The sequence below is a fragment of the Macaca fascicularis genome, chromosome 3, assembly GCF_037993035.2.
Source record: "Macaca fascicularis isolate 582-1 chromosome 3, T2T-MFA8v1.1".
Lineage (NCBI taxonomy): Eukaryota > Metazoa > Chordata > Mammalia > Primates > Cercopithecidae > Macaca > Macaca fascicularis.
This window is the reverse complement of record NC_088377.1, coordinates 82,909,145-82,926,275: the sequence shown is the minus strand read 5'-3', so window position 1 is coordinate 82,926,275 and position 17,131 is coordinate 82,909,145. Positions and strand designations below refer to the sequence as shown.

General features: G+C 52.1%; 1 protein-coding gene across 16 annotated transcripts in view; it reads right to left on the bottom strand.

Annotated features, from left to right (window-relative positions):
• The window catches only part of TNS3 (tensin 3), a 309,070-nt gene extending 293,421 nt beyond the window's left edge, over positions 1 to 15,649 (bottom strand). For 5 of the 16 annotated variants that reach the window (XM_005549638.4, XM_074035046.1, XM_074035040.1 and 2 more), the window contains exon 1: positions 15,073 to 15,133. Coding sequence is in view for 4 of the 16 variants with exons in the window: in XM_005549633.4 (XP_005549690.3) it covers positions 15,455 to 15,499 (45 nt within the window). In the remaining 12 variants the exon portion in view is untranslated. Of the gene's footprint in view, positions 1 to 8,936; positions 9,020 to 14,218; positions 14,308 to 15,072; positions 15,134 to 15,454 lie in introns of those variants that run through there. The other 11 variants (XM_065541976.2, XM_065541981.2, XM_065541977.2 and 8 more) reach the window with 5 other exon arrangements.
• Positions 15,650 to 17,131: the final 1,482 nt, after the last annotated feature.

Sequence of the window (17,131 nt, the reverse complement as noted above, 5' to 3'; positions counted from 1 at the left end):
ATTAAGTAAACTATGGTACATCCCTCGCAGGTAACACTACTCAGTGATAAGGAACAAGCCGGGCCTAACATGACTTACTCTGCCAGCTGCCCCCTAAAACGAGAGGCTCAGGCATCCAACTGATTCTCCAGCCCAGTGCTGTGACATGCTGATTTCTAAGCTGCCTCCACCTTGCTGTCTGTACCCACAGGCACCCTGGCAAAACTCCACTCTGGGGGCTCCCCCAAGACCCTCTGAGAGGCTGCCCTGCAATCAAGCCCTTGAAAAGTTGGCACAGGCAGCCCCCAAAGGAAAGACCGGTGATTCAAAACACTAAGCCTTGGCCGGGCGCGGTGGCTCAAGCCTGTAATCCCAGCACTTTGGGAGGCCAAGACGGGCAGATCACGAGGTCAGGAGATCGAGACCATCCTGGCGAACACGGTGAAACCCCGTCTCTACTAAAAAAAAAAAATACAAAAAACTAGCCGGGCGTGGTGGCGGCGCCTGTAGTCCCAGCTACTCGGGAGTCTGAGGCGGGAGAATGGCGTGAACCCGGGAGGCGGAGCTTGCAGTGAGCCGAGATCCGGCCACTGCACTCCAGCCTGGGCCACACAGCGAGACTCTGTCTCAAAAAAAAAAAAAAAAAAAAAAAAAAAAAAAAACACTAAGCCTTGGGCTCCAGAGAGCCCCAGGGCCTGCAGGAGAGGGTAGGGAGAGGCCAGTCAGGCCATAGCAGCAGGAACATAGCCCCGAACGGGTCACGGGGTCGTCTTCCTTCACCTTTGAGATGTGGCTGGCAGAACTGGGGGCTCCAGAGCAGGCAGGATGGAGACAAGCAGACTGTGAGTCTGAGGGGTGTGATCAGAAGCCCCTTGCCCCACCATGTCCAAGCTGAGATGGTAGGCAAGCTACCTCACCCTGCATTCACCTTCTGAGTCTCAGTTTCTACAGAGTGAGTGAGGGTTAAATGTATCTGAGACACAGCAGGCACTCACTAAACATTAGCTGCATGAAAGGAATGAGTAAGTGAATGAATAAATGAACAAAGGAAGGAACAAGTGAATCTCCCTGCACAGGGCCTCACGCACAGTCAATAATTCATGCCAGCCACTTCCCTGCCCGCCACCTCCCCTCTGTGGTGTGCACCTTCTATGCATGGCAACAAGCCTGAGGTCTATGAGCGGCTGCTGTGCCATATCGCATTCGCGCAGCTGCAAACAGAACAGTGCGTTATGGAAACCCCGGCAGATGTGGGGGAGTCGTGAGCAGCACCCACGTGATACCCTGCCATGTGTTTTACCCAGGGCCAAGGCCAAATGCCAACTGTTTGACACAATGGCCCCGAAGTGGGCTGCAGCCTTTTGAGGAAGGACAGATGGATCTGCAGATAGAGCGATAACTTGTACCGGGACACCCTATCTCCTCCTCACTGTGGCTGTGAACAAAGCCCACAGTATTCACAGCATGGCCACCATCACCGCACCCAGTCTTCCTCTGGGCAGGGATCTGAGCAGCTGCTCATCTGAGAATTGATGTGCTTCAGACATGAAGCTTATGTATTATCCACCAAACATCTCTCCAAAATTTGCCCAATGTCTTACATGCACTCAGTCCCTGCTGCAGAATTTGTGAACATGATCTGGGGGTCTCAGCACAAAGCAGAAAGGGGGAGAGGAGCCATTTTCCCAGGACCAGTCTGCTGGATACCCAACATCTTTATAAGAACAAAACCTGCACAAGGGTCCAGGCGCAGTGGCTCACACCTGTAATTCCGGCACTTTGGGAGGCCAAGGAGGGTGGATCACCTGGGGTCAGGAGTTCCAGACCAGCCTGGCCAACATGATGAAATCCCGCCTCTACTAAAAACAAAAAAAATTAGCCGGGTGTGGTGATAGGAGCCTGTAATCCCAGCTACTCGGGAGGCTGAGGCAGGAGAATTGCTTGAACCAGGGAGGTGGAGGTTCCAGTGAGCCAAGATGGCACCACTGCACTCCAGCCTGGGCAACAGAATGAGATTCAGTCACAAACATACATACGTACATACATACATACACACATACATACATACTACACAGGGGCCGGGCGTGGTGGCTCACGTCTATAATCGCAACACTTTGGGAGGCCAAGCTGGGTGGATCTCCTGAGGTCATGAGTTCGAGACCAGCTTGGCCAACATGGGAAAACCTCGTCTACTAAAAATACAAAAATTAGCTGGGCGTGGTGATGGTCGCCTGTAATCCCAGCGACTTGGGAGGCTGAAGCAGGAGAATCACTTGAACCCGGGAGGCAGAGGCTACAGTGAGCCGAGATTGTGCCACTGTACTCTAGCCTGGGTGACAGAGCAAGACTCTATCTCAATAAAAAGAAAAAATAGGTTGGGCACGGTGGCTCACGCCTGTAGTCCCAGCACTTTGGGAGGCCGAGGCAGGCAGATCACCTGAGGTCAGGAGTTCGCCACCAGCCTGGCCAACATGGTGAAATCCCCTCTCTACTAAAAACACAAAAATTAGCTGGGCATGGTGGCACGCGCCTATAATCCCAGCTACTCGGGAGGCTGAGGCAGGAGAATCACTTGAACCCAGGAGTTAGAGGTTGCAGTGAGCCAAGATCACGCCATTGCACTCCAGCCTGGGTGACAAGAGCAAGACTCTGTCTCAAGAAAAAGAAAAAACAAATAAATAAATATTACACAAGGGATTACACAGTGCTGATGCGTCTGCATCAAGACTGGAATACATTTTGAGAGGAAGAAAAAGGAAATGATTCTTGCCATTTGGCAGTACGGATTTGAAGCAAGCAAACCCCACAACACACTGTCCAAGAAGAAAATTATTTTGTTCTGAAGTCACAGCTCTGAAGGTGCAACTCTTCTCAGCGAACCTGCATGGACTGCTGGGGGCATTGTCATCAACTTTCAGTAACAAAACAACTAGCAATGTGGCTATTTTCCAAGGAAATAACAGTAGGCTAGATTCTCAAGTCTGTAAGATGAGTTGTAAATGGTTCCCTTCTGCAAGTTAAAGGAGTAAGTTACCAAGCAAAACTCCAAGAACAAAAGTTGTGGCCCTAATAAAAACATGAACAAAATCCTGGGAACCTGTGCCAGCATTTCCTTCTCTCCTCGTAAGCAATCACTTCTAGAATGTTTCCATCTAGATGTGTAACTGTTCCCTCCCATTGTGAAGTGTGCCCAGTGGGCAGCGGATTGGGAGGCCATTTCCTGGCTGTCCAGAGGATGGAATGGAGGCTCTGAGTGATGTCACACCTTGGCAAGTACATGTAGCTAACTCTAAGCTCCTTCCAAAGCTTTTTTTTTTTTTTTTTTTTTGAGACGGAGTCTCGCTCTGTCGCCCAGGCTGGAGTGCAGTGTCCGGATCTCGGCTCACTGCAAGCTCCACCTCCCGGGTTCACGCCATTCTCCTGCCTCAGCCTCCCGAGTAGCTGGGACTACAGGCGCCCGCCATCACACCCGGCTAGTTTTTTGTATTTTTAGTAGAGACGGGGTTTCACTGTGTGAGCCGGGATAGGATGGTCTCCATCTCCTGACCTCGTGATCCACCCGCCTCGGCCTCCCAAAGTGCTGGGATTACAGGCATGAGCCACCGCGCCCGGTCCCCTCCAAAGCTCTTATCTTTTTTTTTTTTTTTTTTTTTTTTTTTTAGCAGCAGCCTTCTTGTCCTTGGAGAACTGAGGGATACAAACAAAAATTACACAACCCAATCCACAGAATGTGAGCAGATGAAGGCCATGGCTAACTGGGCCTCAGGACAGGGCACCAGGCCTCTGGTGGTCAGCGTCCCACCCGGGTGACCAACCACAGATGAAAGAAAAGGAATCGAAGGTTACCTGGTTTCCACTGGAGAGAACCTTGGGTACAGGGTGTCGACAGCTACTCCTAACAGCTCAGTGAGGTCCGTACTATCAACCCAGTTTTCAGCACCACTTCAGAGAAGTTTGGGGACCATCCCAGGACCACAAGGAGAACAAGTGGCAGGGACGAGAAGGGGTGCCACCTGGGTTCCTGCAAAGCCTGCTCCCTTTCCGCTACAGCCCCAGGGTAAACAGGCAGGACAACGCAACCACAGGCTGCACCCACGCTGGGGCCTTCCTCTTGTTTGCTCAAAGCCATCTGGCAGTATGGGAAATGGAAAAGCTGGTGTCCCCAGAGCCTGGCTGACAAGAGGCGGAACCATGCAGAAAACCGGTATGCACACATGAAAGGAGAGGCAGTACCTCCAGAGGGTCAAGGGGACTCCAGACAATAGCGATCACAGTCGGCCAAAAGTCTCTGTCAGCTCCCACTCATTCGCCCAGCTCATCTTGGCATTGAAAACGGAAGCCGGGTCTGTCTGGAAATCAGCTGGAACGTTTTTGGCTACAGAGCTGAATTCAGCACCAACAGCCCCCAGCTGGCCGCTCACCAAGAGTCCTGGTCACAGATTCACAGGCCAAGGTTGGCATTAAGTGACCCAGTGTGTGTCTAGCCCTGTCAGCATGCCGCTGGCCACACAGCTGTGCTTGCCCCGTGCGTGGTGTCCCAGGAAACCATGCTTCGGAAGAACTAAGCCAGCCTGTGAAGAGCTAGCTTGGCAGGAGTCACAGCACCCCCCACCCCTCTCGCTGGGGCCCACAGGTCCTGGCAGCCAGCCATCAGGGAGAGGAATGCAACTCCGCAGGGCATGACCATGCAGAGGGGCCACCTCACTGCTAGGTGTGAGGCTGCACAGACCTCCCAATGGGCTCTGCACAGACAGACAACCAGACACCCGACAAGCTGTAGCTGATGTGGCGTGGGCATGTTCTAAAAGCAGCAGCATTGACAAACATCTTTTACTCACAAATAGCCAGCCCAGCAGCCAAGGGACCATTTGGAGTAAGGCCATCCCTCCAGGGCATTCTGAGAAGTCACTACAGTCACAAATGGGAGGGTGACACCCAGAGACTGGCAATGCCTACGCTGGGATCCAGGTTTGGGAGAACCATTGGCGTGATAGTCACACACACACTATGCTTCTCATGCCCACCGCTGCAAACACCTTCGTGGGAAGAGGAAAACGAATGATAGTGTGTTCTGTTATCCCATGAGAAGAGTGAGCCTTTTAAAAGTGAATGAACACCATTCCAGTTGTCGCATCATCCCTAATAACAAGCAAAATGCCGGCCAGGCACAGTGGCTCACGCCTGTAATCCCAGCACCTTGGGAGGCCAAGGCGGGCAGATCATGAGGTCAGGAGATCAAGACCTTCCTGGCTATCACGGTGAAACCCCATCTCTACAAAAAATACAAAAAAATTAGCTGGGCATGGTGGTGTGAGCCTATAGTCCCAGCTACTCAGGAGGCTGAGGCAGGAAAATGGCGTGAACCTGGGAGGCGGAGCTTGCAGTGAGCCGAGATATCGCCACTGCACTCCAGCCTGGGCAATAGAGCGAGACTCCATCTAAAAAAAAAAAAAAACAAGCAAAATGCACGGTATGCTCTCGATGACCTATGTTTTGGACTATTCCTATTTAATGGAGGTAGGGGTGGGGAGTTAAAGACCAACACATGACCAGGCGCAGTGGCTCATGCCTGTAATCCCAGCACTTTGGGAAGCCAAGGCAGGCAGATTACCTGAGGTCAGGAGTTCGAGACCAGCCTGGCCAACATGGTGAAACACTGTCTCTACTTTTAAAAATACAAAAATTAGCGGAGTTATGGTGGCACACGTCTGTAGTCCCAGCTATGGAGGCTGAGGCAGAAGAGTCACTTGAACCCGAGAGGCAGAGGTTGCAGTAAGCCAAGATCGTGCCACTGCACTCCAGCCTGGGCGACAGAATGAGACTCTGTCTCAAAAAAAAAAAACAGCAACACATACCAACTCTCTGTGTTGTGGGTTACCTGTCTCACTCAAATTTTTCATCAGAATAATCTGGTTACACCTGTATCCTTGTCAGTGGAAAATGAGAAAGGTCTCACAAGGATACATGGGGAATTGCCACCAGGGCTGCCCCAGAAATCAAGGGGCACGTGTGGCCCAGGCTTGGGAAAACATTTCTCAAACTGTGTGGTCCCAATGCAGGCTGGATCTCCAGAGGTGGGGCCCACCCACCAGTCCTCCCTTCAGAAAGAGGCCATGGCCCCAAGGACTGGAGCCCAACCAGGCGACTTAACTATTCATTATGCTAATATGCCCTTTGTTGAGGGTCCAGGAGCCAATGCCCTGACACAAGCCAGCAGGGCAATGCCTTCACCCACATCACGAGCAAGACTATTCTTCCTTTGTGGGCTGTGCTCTTGGAAATTAAATTTCAGTGCAGACTGTCTCCACCTCCCACCCTGGGAACACCCTGCCACCCTCCACGCTGCCTCCCACCAGCCCACTAGGTTGGTCGGGCATTGGTCTCAAATCTGCAAGCACCATGGAAAGTTGCCCAGGGCTTTGCCACAGTTCTCCTAAAGGGTGCAACACCTTACCTTGTGTCTTTGTATTCTTCTTTGCCTTCTGCAAATCCCCTTTGCTACTCCACAACACAGCAGGCGGCCCTGCCCACGGCCTCTGCCCACGTTGCCCCTCCATCGCGACAGGTCCTTCCTCAAAGCCACCCAGGATTTAGTCCCTCACCTCCCCCAGTCCAGCATCCCCTTGGAAAGAAACACCAGTTGACCCCAGATAGAACAACCCACCACAGCCCTGTCTCTGGGCCTGCAGTCCCGCCTAGCCAGGGACCTCAAGTAATCCGGAGGAGGAACATTAGGATGAGTCTGCCTCCTCCGTGAGCCCCCAAATCTCACCAATTCTGCAAATGCCCACGTTGGAAAAGATGCCAGTAATTCTGGTTCAACATGTTCCAAGGAGGGGGAAACGACAGCCTGCTGTTGACATTCCTGACTTGGAATTGTGAACACATTCTTAGAGGGTAAAAATTAACCACCGTCAGTTGGGGAAGGCATTAGGGGGAGGGCATTATGGCTGCACTTCAAGGACTGATCACAAAAACTACCTCACTCCAAGTGCCCAGGGGCCTGCATCGACGTTTAACAGAGCCAAACCAGAGCGAGCCCAATTCTGGACTGTTCCCTCAGAAAAGCAGCCGAGGAAACCCTGAGTAATTGCACTCATAGATCATAGGCTCTGGCATGCGGTTCCCAGACTGAACCATTTATCCAAATTAAAACCATTCTCCAGAAACAAAATCAGACCCTTTTAATTGAAAATAAAACCAAGCAACCCCGAAGGCTTTTTTTTTTTTTTTTTTTAATGAAAGACATTCTTCCTGCTTTCTCATCCCATTAATCACAGAGTTTACACAATCTGTCAAAATAGCTCGGTAAGAAGTCTCCCTCTTCCTTTTCCTGCAGGCCTGGTTTTTACCCTGGGGGTGACAACCTGGCCATGTTTAAGGACAGCGGGTGGACACCGTGAGAATCCAGCCAGCACCCTATGTCTCAACTGCAATTTGACCATATACACCAAGGAACTCCAAAAAGCTTGTGTTCACCAAAAAAAATGGAAATAAGGGACTTACACACCCATGTCCATAGCAGCATTATTCACAACAGCCGAAGTGTAGAAGTAACTGTAAGTGTATCAACAGATGAATGGATAAACAAAATGTGCTATTCATACACACACATACACACACACACACACACGGTATTATTCAGCCTTAAAAAGATAGAAATTGTGACACATACTACCACGTGGATGAAACCTTGAGGACAGTATGCTAAGGGAAATAAACAAATCACAAAAAATACAAATACTATATGATTCCACTTGTATGAGGCACCCGATGTAGTCCGTTTCATAGGGACAGAAAGTAGAATGGTGGTTGCCAGGGACTGGGGGGAGGGGAACGTGGGGAGTTAGTGCTTAAGGGACACCGAGTTTCAGTTCTGCAAAATGGAAAGAGTTCTGGAGCTCGAGGTGGGTGATGGCTGCACAACAATGTGAGGGTACTTAATGTCGCATAACTGCACAGCTAAACATGATTAAAACGACAAAGTTCATGTTATGCATGTTTTACCACAGTTTAAAAAAAAAAAGTTTGTATTCTCTGATGTCAAAGAGTCTGCTAGAAATCCTTTTAAGAACATGACTAGCTACAATCTGCCCAAAGACCTATGTGCAAGCATAACACAGGATGTAAATGATCGACGAACAAATAGTGAAGTCGAAATATTGTGGTACATCCACATACTCAAGTACTATACTGTTATCAGCAGTCATATTTACACAGAGCTATTTCTGGATTGGGAAATGCTTATACTGCCACATTGATTTTAAAATGCAGGATACAAAAAAATACATATGCTATGATCTCAGCTTGGTAAATTAAAAAAGCACAGAAAACATATGGCACACAAGCAGGCTAAAATATGAACCTCTGTGGAGGTGATATTAGAAGGAAATTTTTCCTTTTTCCTTAGCATTTCTCTATCTTTTCCAAGTCGACAATGAGCACACATTACAAGAAAACTATTTTGTAGAAAAGTAGTCAAAAAGCAAATTAAGGGCCGGGCGCGGTGGCTCAAGCCTGTAATCCCAGCACTTTGGGAGGCCGAGACGGGCGGATCACGAGGTCAGGAGATCGAGACCATCCTGGCTGACACGGTGAAACCCCATCTCTACTAAAAAAATACAAAAAAAAAAACTAGCCGGGCGAGGTGGCGGGCGCCTGTAGTCCCAGCTACTCAGGAGGTTGAGGCAGGAGAATGGCGTGAACCCGGGAGGCAGAGCTTGCAGTGAGCCGAGATCTGGCCACTGCACTCCAGCCTGGGCGGCAGAGCGAGACTCCGTCTCAAAAAAAAAAAAAAAAAAAGCAAATTAAGAAGCAAAGATATGTTCATTACTTGAGAGTCTTCTGCTACTCTCAGAGTAATACAGATAACAAGCGTGCTTCCCTCCGGCGTGCAGGACAAGACAGAAATGCATTCTTCACCCACGCAGAGCCCTCCCATCTCCCTTAGCACCTACCCAAGACATGCACACAGGCCCCCTCTCCTCCAGCCCTGTCCACCCGGCTCTGCAGATCTTTCCAGAGAAGACAAACTGGAAACATCTGTCCCTGATCTTTGGCGAAAAAATCATCTCTATCACGCTGGCCTCCCCTGTGTCAACCAGTGAGCACATAGTTCCCTCCCAGGGGATCAGATTAGCACCTCCAAGAATGAGGAAGTGGTTCTCCAAAAGGACCACAAGGTGCTTTTCAGGCCCCTGGGGCCATGGAAATTCAGCAGGACCAAAGTACACCGGGCCTGGATACCAGAAGGAGGAAACAAAACCCCACGTGGCTCCCACCCCTGAGCTCCAGAACCTGTGGAGGAACGACAACCCCAGGCTGCAGGCGACAAATGACACACACAGTCACAATAACCCCAGAACCTCCCAGGGCAAAGGGCAGTTCTACCCCAGGTTCGTGGGATGCCAGAGCCTGGTCTGTCACAGCCTCCTGTGCGTACCTTTGATCTACCTCCCAAATGGCCAGTGATGAAAGGCGCCCAGGGACACCTCTAAGAAAGGTGATGGATTACAAGGTGGAGAAGAATGCCAGGACCAGGCCCCTTTGTTTGCAGAGCCAGCCCGGCGCTCCAGGGAGGAATGTGCACAGGCCAGGATGCAGATGCCCCTGCTAATGGCCCAGTGTGCCCCAGGGCCCACTCTCCTGCCCGCTGTCCTGCACAGCCAGATGTGGGCCTGTGCCTTTTATTGTGTGGCTCCAAGTGAGTGAAATGCTACACACTGCAGCTGTGCTCCAGGGTGATGAGGAGAGCGCGGATTCCTGAATCCTCCAGCGAGAAATAATCCCAGGGCCTGGAGCAGAGCCCGGGCTCTCCTGTAAAAAGAGAAGCAACTGCAGACGGCACTGAACGGCCTTGGCCGGCCACTTCCCAAGGACTTTCTTTCTTTCTTTCTTTCTTTCTTTCTTTCAGTATTGCCACGAGTGTATCCCAGTGTATTCAAAGCATCAACGAATTGGTCTCTACTTTTCAGGAGCAGTTTCATAAACTCTACACACAAGAGATGCCACGTCACACTGTGGCTGCCAAGACACAATGAAAGGAGGTGACACACTTGAGTCCACCTGGAGATGTCCCCCGGTGTCCCCAGGAGCATGGCCTGGCTAGGAGTGGCACTTGTAATCGTTAGCAGGGCACCCATGTTCATCCTTCCTGGGTGCCAACAGGTTGCCGCTCACTTGGGCAACTGGAAGAAAGATTCCTAAAGATTCTTCTGATATCTTAGAAACAAAGCCAGGCCTGCAAAGGGCATATTAAGTGTTATTATCTTTCCCCAAAAGAGAAGAGGAAGAGGAAGGGCAGACAATCTAACATGAACCATAATTAGAGCTGAGGGAGGAAGGAAGAGTAAAGAAAGGCCCAGCCTTGGGGGCCGAGGAAGCAGCTGGGACTGGCGCACTGGCTGCAGTAGACAGCAGGCCCACCACAGCTCCTGAGCCTTGGCCTGGCCACTTCAGCAGGGGCTGGGCTGCAGATGGAGACTGCACAAATCCCTCATCTTGGCAAGAACTCCAAGCATTGCTGACGGACCTGGATTCAGATTCAAGGCTTGGTATGCTCACAACACACACAAGTGACTTGAGCTCGCTAAGTCTCAGCGCTCTCTTCCAGAAAAGGAAGACCATCAAGATGGCATACGTGCACGGTTTAGCAACAATCAGACTAGGAACAGAAAGTGCCAGAGCCAGCTTGGGTACTTGAGTAGTGAAAGGAAGGGGGTCTTGTTAGCTGCATTATTAGGCTGAGGGCTGGCGGGCTGTTTGCAGAGGGCTCCCAGGGCTTCCTGCCCAGCGCTGGGGTGAGACAGACAGGGACAGAGAGGTCTCTCCCCTGAGGGGTGGCTCTGAGGAGCACTTCCCTAGCTCTGAGAGCACCTCCCTCTGCCAGGGGGAATTTTCTAGATCACAGACATAGAATCCTTCACCATAATCTTTCATTCATTTTGCCCAGGAGACAAAAGAGTACTAGACTACTGCCTTCCAAAAAAAAAAAAAAAAAAAATCAAATCAGCCGGGCACAGTGGCTCACACCTGTAATCCCACACTTTGGGAGGCCGAGGCAGGTGGATCACCTGAGGTCAGGAGTTCGAGACCAGCCTGGCCAACAAGGCAAAACCCCGTCTCTACTAAAAATACAAAAATTAGCTGGGTGTGGTGGTGTGTGCCTGTAATCCCAGCTACTTGGGAGGCTGAGGCAGAACTGCTTGAACCCAGGAGGCAGAGATTGCAGTGAGCTGAGATGGCCCGACTGGACTCTAGCAAGACTCCATCTTAAAAAAAAAAAAAAAGAAAAAAAAATCAGCATGTAAGAATCCTCCCTTCCCTGACACAGTGAGGCATTCTGACAGACCCTAAATTGTGTGCAGTGCTTCATCCCCAAGTTAATGGCCCCCTCCTCAGTCACCCTCATTTTCACTGGCCTCCTCCCTCCTGTTTGGCAGAGGCAGCTCCCAGCGAGGGTAGGAGGCAACAGGTGAGGGATACCAGGTGGAGCTGCACCAGGTGCATGGGGCAGGGAGGTTGGGGGGTGGTTAGAGGTGTGCCTAGAGGGCCACGGTGCTCCTAGAGTACACTGAGCATGGCAGGAGATGCTGCCACACAGACGATGGAGACACCCGAAGGACCCCAAGCTCAGCACTACAATCCCACATTGCCGTGGTGGACGTGTACCAAACACATTCCTGAGTCACAGAGTACAAACAGAAAGCTCAAGAAACTTGGAGAGTCTAGTTTTCTGCTTTTACGAGAAACGGACAGACATCAAGGAAACCACTGTTCCTGCCCGAGCTGCCCCAGAAAAGCCCTGCAGCAGGACACGGACCTGCATCAGGACTCAACATACTCTAAAATTCAAAACGCCCTCTCAATCTAGGAGAATTTAGCCCTGCTCAGCAGCATTTTGGTGGCAGCAATTTTTGTTGTCTCGGCGTCTTAGAAGCAGCGAGGCAGTGTGGAAATGACACACCTGTGAACCACAATCCCTGTGAAGATGAAGCCACGCAACATGCCCTTCACTGTGGAGCCGAAAGAACTGTGTTCCGTGTCATGATGGTTTTTAATACTCTTGCTAACTGTGAGGAAGAGAGTAACTAAGTTAACTAAACACCTACTCAATTAACCAACTAACCAGCATCCCTTATTCTAGATCAACAAGGATAGCAGCAGAGGATTCTAGATAGACAGGACTGGCTCTGGGTCATTCCAGGCACGGCTTGCAGGGGTTAGCTGATCCCCCAATGCTTTCTGGAGTCCTACACGAAGGACCCGAGGGTCCCAGGGTCAACTCACCTCCTGGAGAGCTTCCGACGCCCAGACCCACCCTTCCCATGGCAGCCCCTGCTGCATGGAGCAAACCCACCAGATCCACCCGCAAGACACGAGGCTCCTCCCTGGGAAATCTATGGGGCCGCTGTGAGGAAGCCTCGAAGCCTCAATTCTAAGTGTGCTGCTGAGGCACTCAGCAAATGTCTCTGGCCTCCTAGTAAGTGGCAGGGATCTAAACAACGCTTTCTGCCCTCAGGAAGGTGGAAAGTTCCTCCCCCCTCGCAAGTTCACACACAGGGACACAGGGAGGGAATAAGAGGCTTCCCCTGGACAGGGGTGGTTTACAATAGGCTGATCTTAGGAAAGGAGTGGGGCACATAAGAGTCAGAGGACTGGCTCATTCAGATCCCTAACTGTTCCCAGACTTTAGGAATTTACCTGGTATTTTACTCATCTGTAAAATGGGTCCTTGTGTAGAATGCTAAGCAGATATAAGCTGCGACTGCCAGATGGTAGGTCAGCCCTTCCACTCACTGTTCTTGCCATACTGCCTCCTCCTCAGGTCTCTGCTAGCCCCTTCAGCAACACCTCCTGCAGTGGAGGAACATACTTTGACACCCCCTTTCCTGCCTTTTATTTCCAGAGTCACATTTGCAAACAGCTCGCTTTCAAAACATTAGGTGCCAAAGAGACACTTTGTAAAAAAAAAAAAAAAAAATCCATTTGCATTCAAGAGTAAGTAGTGCAGCTCGCTTTCAAACCACTAGGTACCAAAGAGATACTTTGTAAGAAAAAACAAAACAATCAATTTGCATTCAGGAACAAGTAGTGCCCCGGGGCTACTAGTTTTTCCATCTTTGCTGATTTTTAAAGAAATAATTCAGCTGAGCTGCTGATAGCTATGGCAGCCTCAGCTGAGGAATTGCTGTCTGGACATGCATTAGAATTCAGGCGACAGTCAGACATGCAGCAGCAGCCAGGAGCAGGGCTCTGGGACCCCACAGTCCTGTCCCAGAATCCCAGGCTGCGCTACTGCCATGTTTCATTTCATCTCGGCCAAGTTACTTAGCCTTCCTTTGCCTCAGTTTACTCGTCTGTAAAATGGGGTAATCATAATCCCAACTTCCTCCAAGGACTGTAATTTGGGTGAAACGAAATGAATGCCTGCAAAGCATTTAGCACAAGCAAACACTCAATCAGCATTCCTGTTACTTTGTCTTCGGGGTCACCATTACTATTCCTAAGGTCAGGAGTCTGGCTTGCTGCCAGTTCCTCCTGTCAGCTCCCTGTGTACACAACCCCCACCCCCTGTGCTGCCACACCCCCACCAGGACCCAGAGCACCTCCATCTCTGGGTAATGGCCTTGCCCCTCCACCCTCCAGCTGCAGCGACTCCCCACCCCCTCCCTGGCCCTCAAGGCCTCAGCACAGAAAAGCCTTTCTTAATACTTGTTGATTGATTTGCAAATATAACCTCACAGGCCCCAAAGAGGGAAGAACCAGAATCACCAGAACAAGCAAACCTCATTCAAAAGGGAAAGCATGAAAGCACTTTAAAAAAGTAATATGCACAGACCAAAGCCTCAAGAAAATCTACCAAAATATCAAAAGGTTGGTTAGTTCTGAAGGGCTATGCACTATTAATACAATGAGTTCTGCATTCATACTTTTCAGTATATTTTCAGAGTCCTCCATGATCATGCATTCACGTAGTGAAAAAAATGGGGGAGAAGCCATCTCGGAAGATCAAAGTGTGTGAATGGGCCCCAAGGAAGCCTGGGGGCTTCCCAGGGCGTTGTGACCACCCTCAATAGTGCTCTCTGCTGGCCCCACACCCTGATGGCGCTTTGAGTTTTTCAACCACGCTGGAGTCCGGGTCACCTGCTGACACTGTCTGGAGAATGCCAGAGGAGCGCCTAAGTTTCTTCCCGCCACAGACACTCAAATCACTCCAAGCAAAGGACCCCGGACTCACATGTCAGACAGCTGCGCAGCACCGACATAGAGACCCCTGGGACGTCAGGGACCCTCCTTCCTGCTGCTTGTCAGCGACAGCTCCCGAGTGCCAGGAAGCACATGCCACATAGCCGGCCCCCAGCCTAGGACAGCCCCCCACCCCACCCCGGAACATCACCCCGCCCCGAGGTCCCGTCCTTCGGGGAAAAAAAGGAAGCGCGAAAGGACCCCCTACCTCCCACCCATCAAAGGGAAAGGGAAAGAGACGCACTGAGAGTTTGCCTAGAAAAAGTAGAAGGGTTTCGAGCCTGCCCATTGAAGCCCCTAGCTGCGCTCTCCACCCGGAGTCTCGAGACGGAGTCCTAGGGTACAAAGTCTGCTCGGTCCCGACAGCGACTGCGACAGAGCTGCTCCAGTCTCTGCCCGCAGTCTCAGTCCAGGGCGCCCGGGCGCCACGGGTCCCACTCGAGTGGTCCTGCGCCCCAGCCCTGTCCCCAAACCCAGGCAGTCAGTGCCCCCGTCCCCGGACTCCGGCGGAGCTGGCCCGCGCGCCCCAGCCCCTGTCCTGGGACTCCTGCCGAGCCGCCGCCCGCCACGAGCCCCAAACCCCGTACCCGCGCGCACGAAACCCCTTGCCCGTGCGCCCCCAGCCGGGTCCCAGCGGTCCCTAACCTGGGTTCCCCCGAGAGCCCATCCCCGCGCCCTGAGCTCCCGTCCTCCGCGTTCACTGAACTCCATCCCCGCGCCCCAGCTCCAGATCCCTGCGCTCCCCAAGCGTCATTCCTGTGCCCGTACAGCGAAAGCCCGCGCCGGGCCCGAAACAAAGAGGGCGGCGGCGCGTGGCCGCGTTTCCTCTTTCCCCGGCCCCAGTACCTGGGGGAGCCTGCGGCGCGGTCCGGCGGGGCGATGGCCGCAGCGAGGCTGGGCTCCGAGTAGCGCGCGGGCGGGCCCGTCCTCCTGGCTGGCGGCCGGCGCCAGCGGCAGGGCCCCCTCGAGGCGGCGCGGGCAATCGCCACGGCCGGCCCCCGCGCCCGCGCCCGCGCCCCGAGCCTGGCGGGTCACCTGGCCTCATCACCCTAACAATACGGCGCGCCTCCAGGCGCGGGTCACCCGGGCCCCCAGCCCTGCCGAGCTGTGCCCTGGGACCTCCCTTCGCTGGCCGCGGAGGGGACCCGGGATTATCGGACCCATTGAGCAGCCCAGGCTCCAAGCGGTCTGGAGACTTGCAGGTTCCGCCGGGCCTATGTCAGAGTACCTGGGGAGGTGGGTTCGGATCCTGGTTCTTGCACAACCAGTTCATTCTTTAATTCAGCGCTTGTAATTAAGGTGCTCTCCGGGAGCAAGACCTACCCTCCCTCCTGTGGCTCACAGTCTAGTGGGGTCACGCATACATAAAGGAGCACAGCCGCTCCGGAAAGCCTAGGGTGCCGTAGAAGCCCCTGAAAGACCCAGCTAATGAAGGGAGGAGGTCAGGGAAGTCTTTAGAAGTCACATGACTTCTTAAAATGCGCCGGGACGAATGAGCAGAATTTAGGCAAGCCAGGCGGAAACCAGAAAAACGATCCCGAGCAGAGAGATTCTCAGAGGAGAAAAGGCCTATAGATTGTCCATCCTGACTGTCTATCCCTGAGATTCAGATGACCCTGAATTCAGTCTCTTAGCCTCAGTTTCCCCATTTGTGAGATCGGAGGAATAGAAAAATTCTGGAGAACTCAGAAGTGCTCTTCCTCCAGGGAGGTCACAAGAGAAATTTCATCAGCGGTTCGTCCTGTGGTCCTTTGCAGGAAAACATCTTCCCCGCCAGCCTCCCACAGAAGAGAGACCTAGATTTCATCTGCCACGTGGAGCAGGCGGTCTCATCATCCCACTCGGAGCAGGGCCCAGGGCAAGTTTTGGAGGACAGTCACCAAGAACTGCTTTGGATTCGGGAACAGAACTGCCTAACCCATCCGCAGCCCTGGGGTCCTGCCCTGCTCCTCTGGCCCCTTCAGGGCAGAGGGGGAAGCAGGGAAAACAGCTTATCAGAGATGGCAGAGAAACTGAGCAAGAATAATTATCCTGGAAAAGACTCTCAGAAGCAACCAACAGAAACTTCGAGGCTCCAGATCCAAACAGCTGAGAATGTGGGGCCTGAGCCACGCTCTGACTCCACTCCCACCACACAAGGAGAAGCAAGAGCTGCTTTTCTGGACGACTTGAACAACCCCTGCTGTGCTCTGGAAGGTAGTGTCCTTTCTCATCCCCAGACTGATCTGGGTACTTATTCCCAGGCAAAGACTTCATGAGCACCAAGCCCCAACCCTCAGAGATGAGGCAGGCATTTTTCCTGCCCTATAGGAGACACCAAGCCAAGAGTCAATGAGATGAGTCGGGGGTGCCAGGGAAGATGCCATAGGGGAAGGTGGGGAGGAGGTCACAGCCAGCTGAGTTAGGAATGGGAGGTGAGGCTGGTACTGTTACGATCCCCTTTGTCCTGTTAAGGAAACAGGATCTGACATTCTAGGCAACTTGTTCAAGGTCACCCACCTGGTCAGGCAAAGGACGTGGGAGGGACTCAGGACTATCTGGCCTTGAGGCTACTCTTAACTTCTTCCCAGCTGCCTGACCACACCATCCACTCTGTGCAACTGGACCAAATCATCACTTTGCTCAACCCTCTCTTACATTAGACTTCGGTGACCTTCACACCCAGAGCCAATTACGTGCTATTCTGTCCATCATAATGCCAAAAACCCTGTTGGCCAAATGACAACATGAATTTGCGTCAAATGGGTGCGGTGTTAGGGCACCCATTTACAGGAGGTGACACTGTTGTTTGCCTGAGAGCTCACAGTCAGGAAAACTCAGTGCAGTGCTGGGATTCTCTGGCCCTTTGTCAGGGAGCCTCTCCTAAAGTCTCTCCAAACTGCTACTCACACCAAAGCCAGATGGC